The sequence below is a fragment of the Malus sylvestris genome, chromosome 5 (assembly GCF_916048215.2).
Source record: "Malus sylvestris chromosome 5, drMalSylv7.2, whole genome shotgun sequence".
Lineage (NCBI taxonomy): Eukaryota > Viridiplantae > Streptophyta > Magnoliopsida > Rosales > Rosaceae > Malus > Malus sylvestris.
The window spans coordinates 18,828,212-18,837,566 of record NC_062264.1 but is presented as its reverse complement, the minus strand read 5'-3'; the positions used below and the strand labels follow the sequence as shown (position 1 = coordinate 18,837,566).

General features: G+C 45.7%; 1 protein-coding gene across 1 annotated transcript; it reads right to left on the bottom strand.

The window, feature by feature from the left end:
• Nucleotides 1-7,074: 7,074 nt before the first annotated feature.
• LOC126624377 (uncharacterized) lies at nt 7,075-9,087 on the bottom strand. The gene has a single exon (XM_050293431.1). The coding sequence runs from the start codon at nt 9,070-9,072 to the stop codon at nt 7,357-7,359; it is 1,716 nt and encodes a 571-aa protein (XP_050149388.1). The 5' UTR covers nt 9,073-9,087; the 3' UTR covers nt 7,075-7,356.
• Between the last annotated feature and the right edge of the window lie 268 nt (nt 9,088-9,355).

Genomic DNA, 9,355 nt, shown 5'->3' with positions numbered 1-9,355 from the left:
TTTCATCACCTGGTTGGTGGCATGAAGATGAGTTCCTTCTTCACCTGGTTGGTGGCATGAGTGGCAAGTTGCCAAATGATATTAAAGTACGGGTTGTACATTTCATCACCTGGTTGGTGGCATGAATGACAAGTTGCCAAATGATATTAGAGTATGAGTTATACATTTCATCACCTGGTTAGTGGTATGAAGGAGAGTACGGGTTGTACATTTCATCACCTGGTTGGTGGCATGAAGATAAGTTCCTTCTTCACCTGGTTGGTGGCATGAATGAGGGTACGGGTTGTACATTTCATCACCTAGTTGGTGGCATGAAGGAGAGTACAGCTTGTAAATTTCATCACCTGGTTAGTGGCATGAAGATGAGTTTCTTCTTCACATTTCATCACCTGGTTGGTGAGAATAAAGGCAATGTGTCGAGGCACATTGTAGCAAGTGTCGAATGACACAAAGTATGTTGAACCCTTTCGAAGCACAGTTGGCTTATGTATGAATGTGTTGGAATGTATGATTGAATGAATATACTGTGAAGCTGTTCGTTTATTTGTATAGTCTTGTTGACATAGACTTTGTTTCATGTTGGAAGCATTCATGTTGAAGCTTTGACCCCGAGTGTTTCATTGCTAGGAATATAAGAGGATTAGGACCGAGTTGTCTAAATCACCTCTTTATTGAATTCATGCCAAATAGTTTTCGTTACATAGGATGCCGAACGGCTGAAGCTTAACACTTGTACAATGTGAGTTTACTTGTAATAGTACTTCAAGTGATCAGCGTTCCATGGATGGCCAAGGGTTTTGCCATCGTAACTTCTAAGCTTGTAGGAGCTAGGGCGACTGATGCCAACAACTTCAAATGGTCCATCCCAGTTTGGACTAAGTGTTCATTCACTCGGGACTTTGTCGCAGAGTAATCTTTTCTTCAATACCTAATCCCTCACTTTGAAAGAATGAGGTTTGACCCTTGAGTCATAGTAGTTGGAGATGCACTGCTTGTAGGCGACATTCCTTAAGTGAGCCTGGTTTCTGTGTTCCTCAACTAGATCTAAGTTAAGGGTAAGTTGTTTGTCATTTTCGCTTTGCACGTAGTTCTAGACTCAGAACGTTGCTTGCTCAAACTCAATTGGGATAACTGCCTCTATACCAAAGGCAAATGAGAATGAGGTTTCTCCTGTTGATGTCCAATACGAAGTGCGGTATGACCAAAGAACTTGGGGTACAAATTATGGCCAACAACCTTTAGCCTTGTCCAAGCTGGTTTTCAAAGTTTGCTTGATTATTTTGTTGATGGCTTCAACTTGTCCATTAGATTGGGGATGAGCTAGGGAGGCAAAACATAAGTTGATGTTGAACTTATAGCAGAACATCCTGAACTTATTGTTGTCGAACTGTCGCCCGTTGTTAGTGACTATCGCATTGGGAATGCCGAATCTACAAAGGATGTTCTTCCATACGAAGTTTTCTATTTTTGCCTCAGTAATGGTTGTCAAAGGTTCTACTTCAGCCCACTTTGTGAAGTAGTCAACTGCAACGATTGCATAGCGAATCTTACCCTTCCCTGCAGGCATTGGGCCAATCAAATCAAGTCCCCATTGGGCGAAGGGCCAAGGGCTGATCATAGGAGTGAGCGACTCGAGAGGGGAGTAAGGAATAGTTGCATAGCGTTGACACTTATCATATGAGCGAGATATTCTGATGGCATCTTGGTAGGATGTTGGCCAGTAATATCCTTGGCGAAAGGCCTTGTGTGCTAGGGATCGAGATCCAGCATGATCTCCGCAGACTCCTTCATGTATTTCCCGAAGGACAATTTCCACCTCTACGGGCGTAAGGCATCTTAGGTATGGTAAGTTAAAACCCCACTTGTAGAGTTAGTCATTAATGATCAAGTAATGGGTAACCTTATATCGAATCTGCTTAGCTTGGACTTTGTCATTTGGAAGGATGCCATGAGCAAGGAATCTATAAATCGGGGTAATCCAACTATCCCTTTGTTGTAAGTTACACACTTCCACAGCCATGGTGCTTGGTGTTGCCAACAATTCGACCTAAATTTTTCTCCCAATCTTGTCTTCCACCGTTAAGGTGAAGCAAGCCAAAGCATCTGCATTACTATTTCCTGCTCGAGGAATTTGGGTGATCTGGTAGTGGAAGTGCTTGAGCAACAATTATGTTTGTGCCAGATATGCTGCCATGGAGCTATCCTTAGCGTCAAAGTTGTTGGTGACCTGGTTAACCACCAATTGGGAGTCACTGAAGATATCAATTCGTTTAACCCCAAGGTGTTTGGCCAAACGTAAGCCTGTTAGGAGGGCTTCATATTCGACCTCATTGTTCGACACCTTGAATTTGAAACGAAGAGCATACTTCATCGCCACTTTGTCAGGGGTCGCAAGGACTAGTCTTGCTCCACAACCCTATTGGTTGGACGAGCCATCAACATATAGACTCCATGATGGGGCTGTTGGTTCTATTTTCTGACCTTCCGAGGGTAATGAAACCACTTCTTTAGGTGTAGAAACAATGTCAATAGGATATGTGAAGTCGGCGATGAAGTCTGCCACTGCTTGGCCCTTCTCAGCTGGCTTTGGTTGGTAAGAGATGTCAAACTCACCCAATGTTATCGCCCATTTTATCATTCACCCCGAAGTGTCAGGACTTTGGAGTATCTGTCGAAGATGATGATTGGTAAGCACGATGATGAAATGTGCTTGGAAGTAAGGGCGAAGTTTTCGAGAAGACATGACCAATGCTAGAGCCAATTTCTCAATGTTGAAATATCGTGTCTCTGCATCTTGTAAGGCATTGCTAGCATAGTAGACAGGTTGTTAAACATTACCATCATTTCGAATAAGAACATAACTTACTGATGAAGCCGATACAGACAGATAGATAATGAGAGTGTCACCAACCTCAGGTTTGAAGAGCAGATGGGCTTTACTCATGTAGTATTTGAGGTTCTTCAATGCCTTGGCACATTCATCAGTCCATGTAATGTACTTCTTACTTCCCTTAAGTGCTTTGAAGAAATGAGCACATCTCTCTATGGCTTTAGAGATGAACCTAGTTAAGGCCGCCATCTTGCCAGTAAGGCTTTGGATGTATTTTGAAGTTACCGGTTCATTCATGTCGAGGATTACTTTGATCTTCTCGGTATTAGCCTTAATGCCTCGTTGGCTTATCATGAAGCCTAAGAATTTGCCAGAGGCTACGCCGAAGGCACATTTGTTGGGGTTCAACCTCAATCGATACTTCTTCAAAATGGTGAAAGTTTCAGATAGGTTCGCAATGTGTTGGTCAGCATGTTTGCTCTTGACTAGCACATCATCAACGTAAACTTTATTTATAGCAATATAGTCCCCTGTTAGTAGTAAAGGATGTGTTTTTTTGGTCGGAGGGTTCATGAGGATTTGTTTGTATCCTGAGTAAGCATCCATGAAGCTCAGGAGTTCACACCCTGCCGTAGAGTCTATAAGTCTGTCAATGAGAGGAAGAGGAAAGCTATCATTCGGGCATTCTTTGTTTAGGTCGGTGTAGTCGACACACATTCTCCACAAGACATTTTGAAGCAAGAGACTTTCTTTGGTCGAATTTTTCTTAACAAGGACCATATTTTCTACCTATGTTGGGTAATTGACTTCGCAGACGAAGCCTATGCCTTTGAGTTTTTCAACTTCTGCCTTCATTGCTTCGTACCGTTCAGCGTCATAAGATCTTCGCTTCTGTCTTACCGGCTTGGTCTTGGGGTTAATACTCAAGCGATGACATATGATATCGGGAGAGATGTCTGGCTTGTCCTCGTATGACCAGGTGAAGACCTCAGTGTTCTCTTGCTAAAAAGAGATCAATGCTAACCGAATGGGTGGTGACAAGGTGGTGCCAATCTTCACCATGCGATCTGGATAATCTTTTGATATAGAAACCTTCTCCAGCTCTTCAGCGGGTTGTCATTGCTGAGTGAAAAAGTTAGCTCGAGGATCGTCGGGTTGACTATTGCCACCGTGAAGATCCAAGTTGGCTTCGTCCGGGCTGATCTTTATGACTTGGTCATGTATAGAAAAGGTTTCCTTGGGCACAGGCAGGTGTTGTTGCTTGACCGAAGTGTTGTAACATGACCGTGCACTAAGTTGATCTCCTATAATGTAACCATTGCCATAGGGGGTTGGAAATTTCATCAACAACATATGTGTAGATACCATGGCCTTGAGATCATTGATGCATGTGCGTCCAAAGATGACATTGTATGCCGTTGGGCAATCAACTACCAGGAAGTTAGTGGTAATGGTAGCTGTGTAAGGGCCTGTACCAATGGTGAAAGGTAAGTGTATGCTCCCTATAGGTTGCACGATATCACCGGAGAAGCTTATCAGAGGAGAAATCGAGCGATCGGGCAAATGTTCAGCTACATTAAGTGCCTTGAAAGCTTCAGCAAACATGATATTGACCGAAACCCCCGTGTCTACCAGTATTCATCTTACTTCAAAGTTGGCTATGTGAGCTTCCACGATCAGTGGGTTGTTGTGAGGGTAGATGATACCTCTTTCTTCCTCAAGGTAGAAACATATTGGATCTCAGTTAGGCTTTTAATACTTGCCTCCCGTGATGTCTTCCACGTGAAACACTTGGTGGCCAAGCCTTAAAACTCGTTCGCTATTTTTCATGTCCTTATTGGAAAGATTTAGATATGGGTGTGCCGCCGCTTATGGAATATATCACATTCACTTGGCGTTGGTTACGGTTATCCCTTGAAGGGTGAATGAGAAATCGATCAATTTTTCCTTTATGCGCCAAAGCTTCAATATGATCACGAAGGGTGATACACTTCTCACCGTCATGGTCGTTATATTCGTGGTAGCAGCAAAACGTGTCCATGTTCTTCGTAGGCTTGTAACCCAACTGCCTTGGCATTGGCTTCGGTATCAGATGTGCTATGCTGGGGTAAATGGCCACGCATGTGGCGTCCAAAGGCGTGTATGTCTTATACCTCGGGGTAGGGCCTGTCCTGACACGTGTTTGGCCTACTGTGTTGACTGCCTGGGGGCGTGCATTATCGTGGCGATACCCTTGGTTATCGCGATAGTGTCCTTACTCCTTTTACTAAAATGGGACTATTGAGGATGGAAATCTTTCCTTTTACCCTGAGATTGATATATCTGTTGACTTGGCGAAGTATTAAGTAAGGCAGGAGGAGGCACCGCTGCCATTTGGAAGGTCGAGGTCTTCTCATTTGGTTGGATCTGGCTTCCACTCCCTATTTGCTGATAAGGGGTGGTTGTGGGGGGTTTCCCTTGATATGTCATTGCCTCAGCGGAGGCATGGTTGTAAGCATGTGCCATCACCTCAGAGTAAGTCTTCCAAGTGTTGACATTGATTATGTACTTGAAGAAACAATCACGTAGACCTGCCGTGAAGGCTTTGAGGGCAGTTTTGTTGTCTGCCTCGGCACAACGGGAATACTCATGGTTGAAACGGCCAACATACATACGGAATGACTCATCTGGCTTCTGGCGAATAGTGTACAAGTCATCCGCAGAGTGCAAGCGATTGGTCTGAAAAATATGTTGAGAAATAAACAGTTTCCCTAATTCTTCAAATGAGTCTACTGTCTCAGGTGGAAGACGACAATACTAGAGTAGAGCCCCGCTAGAGAGGGTGGAGGGGAAGAGAAGACATCGTTCTTCATCGGTGTGCATCCGGTATGCCATGGTGGACTTAAAGAGGTTAAAGTGTTCAATCAGGTCCTCCTTTCCAGTATAGAGTTGCAAGCCAAGCTTCTGCTTTATCTTTGCTTTGAGGGGGAGTCGAGGATCCTCCTTGTAAGAAGGCCAGGCCTAGGTTGGTTCCAATCAGGTATCTCAGCTTGTCGTTCGGCCTTCAACTTGTTTACTTCCTTAAGAAGTTGTAGGACAAGAGGGTCCTGAGTGGAGTCATGTACCACTGGAGCTTTCTTTCATAAATCTCCATCTCCTCTTGGAAGTAGAAAGGTTGGATCAAGAGCATGTGATTTTTCCCTAGACTCGTCGTACTGACTTCCAAGGTATGTCTGTTGGAACATCTCTGAGTCCCCCTATACCTTCGTGTTTCTCTAAGACTTGTTGCCCCTTCCCCAAATTGGTAGCCGGCCTAAGACATGGGAGGGGACCGAGTCTTTCAGAAACCCTTGGGTCATTGATCTTCGAGCTTACATGGATGGGATTGTCTCGATGTTACTTTAGGAAGACTCGACAGTCGCGAAAGACAGCTTTCGATCTTTCCACTCCTTCTGTAAGGAGGTGCCTTCCTCCACTCCTCCTGCTTCTGGTTGAAGCAGCTGGGTTGAGAGAAGTCTCATGTTGGTCGCCATTTCGATGAGTAACTCGCTCCTCAACGGGAATACCTATGTCAAGGGCAAATGACCATCCTTGTTGGGGGGCACCCAGTTGATGGTTGACTTCCACAGGGGTGATGAGCTCGTGTGTTTTAGTATATCTAGCCTCGTGGCGCATCTCGAAGACCTTCTCATACTGCTCTTGGAGGATCTCATTCTTCGTCATTATCTTGTTGTTCTGTGCCTCCAGCTCATCGACTTTAGCCTGAAGAGCAAACTTCTTTTGTTCTTTCTTTTGTTGCTTCGCACCAGGTGCAAGAGGGGTGTCATTTTGTGTGCTGTGGCTTCCTTCGCTCCCCATGTTGGAAAGGGATACCTGGTCAAAAGATAGTGTACGAATGGTGGAAACTAGCTTAACAAAGCAGAAGAGAGTGGGAATAAGTGTCATTCCCACAGACGACGCCAAATGTTGATGAACAAAATCAGTGATGACTTTGGTACAACAGAAAATGTTAAGTTTGTGACCCAACTCTTTGCGCGTTTAGTATGTGTGTAGGAAAAGGTAAAAGTGTGGTTGGTGGGATATAAAAGGCTGATTGTGTAAATTTTCAACTTTTATTGGAATTTGTTAACATTTTTCTCATGTGTTTAGGAATCCCAACAATTCTGGTTATGTATATATGTGCTTGTTATTACTGCAATTTGTCCATAACAATCCCATTTCCAAAGCAATAAAAGGACTAATCCAGAGCAAAAAGGACTAATCCAGAGCAATAAAAGGACTACCTTAGTTTCTTTATAGAACTAATTTATTCGTATTTACAACACATTAACTTGTGTAACTACTATAAATGTTGCGAAAAATAAAAAACTATAATTTTTAGAGTAATGCTACACTTAACACCTAATTGTATCATTATTTGTACTATCTCTTTAATAAAGATATGGTCCGCCAACGCATGTGGATCCCATCACTATTAGAGATGTGATACAAATGATGGTACAATTAGATAGTAAGAATAACATTTTTGTATCCTCTATCATAATTAATTACACACTTAATTTACCAAGAATCAAAGGCAAATCAACCTCATCACACCACTCCACACACCTCGTCTCAAAATACGAACCCTTCACCTCGTTCGCCAAGTAACTCAACCACACTTTCCCGCCAATTCTCCATTTCAACACACTCCCTTCCATCTCCCTGTTCAACCTCCACCCAACTCCGTCGCCGTACTCGTCCCCGCTCAGCACCAAACTCCCCGTTTTGGTAAATGGCCTGTTCGCCCCCTCGTATCGCCTTCTCAAACCCTCGCCGTTCCCGCCATCAGTATCCGGCTTCCACGTGGCCACTTCATGCCCCGTCGTGTTGTCACACAGCACGGCGTCGAAAACCGCCGCGTTTCCCTCCGCGTCCTGGTCCCACCTCCAGTTCCTCTTCCTCATCCTCGTCGACATCCTCGCCGTGGCCTTCATATTTGGAACCTTTGATTTTTCGAAACCGCCCTTCATCACTCTCTGCGTTTTCACTTCTTTCTCCACGTTGTCCGTGGACCGGCCCAGGCTCAACCCGTTCACGTAGTTCGCCCCGACTTCCGGCCCGACCCAGACCCGAATCCTCGATGGGAAATACTTCTCCTCCGCGTAGTCCACGTCGTCGTCTTTGTTAAATCCGAGATTCACCACGTGAAAGCGGAGATTGTCGACACGTGCCGTCACCTGAATAAACCCATCGTAAAATCCAACAGAATATTCTACCTGAACGACCGCCTCCAGCTGCTGGTGCGCCAGGGTGTACTTTAGCACCGAGTCTCTGGTTACCAACGCCGGAAACTGATTTTTCCGATTCGCGCTGGCGGCTGAGCGCGTGGTTTTCATCCCCATTACTGGCGCGTAACCCTTTAGCACCCAAAGCCCGCAGGCCTCCGTCGCGTAAGAGAAACCCAAGTTCTGAGAGGGAGATGACGTCAGCGTCTGTAGACCTACGCCCACATCTCTCAAAATGCACCATTTGGCTAACATGTACCCGAGGGTGCGCATGAAGCACAGCTCCGCATCCACACCCGCGGTGATCAGAAACGTCCGCAGGGCCGGCGCGTGCTTGCACAACAACGCCTCGAGGTTAGGAGCCAGCAGCGACTTGAAGTACAGAGAGCCGACTTCGGATGGAGAGTCGCACGCGCAGAGCCAGAAGAGGCGCGTGATGAAAACCAGGTCGAAGAACGTGGAGAAGGACTCGGGGGAGTGGGAGTCCATGATCCAAGAAAATGGGTCGGGTTTGAGGGCCTGAAGCTGGGAGCGCGGGCAGGTGCCGCTACCGTGCGCGGTGGGCGAACGGGCTATAATTTCTTGGAGAAGTTGGAGTAAGAGAGCGAGGTAGGGTTTGTCCGAGGAGAGTGAACACATGTCAGAAACCCAGATAGTCTTTTTGGGATATTGGTTGAAGCCATGCAAGCACACGGAGAAGGTCACTAAAGTGTCGATGTTGGAGCCGGCGGTCCGCTCGGCCCGGAGTTGAATCGCACGAGTTGGGTTGTTGTCGTGACTGGGTCCGGAGCTAGCGAGCTCGAGAATGTGGGACGAGTCAGACTCGGCCCACTCGGATGAGTTGGGAAGGTCGCATATCCATGACCATATGTCAAGCATGTTGTTGTTTATGGTTAGGGTTTTAGGGTTTTGGGGGGAGGAGAGAGTGTGGAGAGGTCGATGCGGTGGTGGGTTTGGTTTTAAAGAGGGAACGAGTGATGGTGGAGTTGCCACCATGGAAGCAAACAGGAACCAAGTGTGAGGAGGAGGCCTCTGGACTTCACGTTAGATCGAGTGGTTATTTGCGTTTGAAGGGTTTTTTGGATTGGATGCATTAAATGTTTCGGATCAACTTCGTTTTCCTTGCTGCTATTGTTCTTTGTTTTGAATTGTTTGGATGCTACACAAACAACTGAGGATGTGGGGACGTGGAATCTTAGTGTAGTTTTTGGGGTGTCGCGGCTTACACGTGGTCAGTGGGAAGGACAAATTTGATGTCTCGTTGTGAATCACTAAAGAC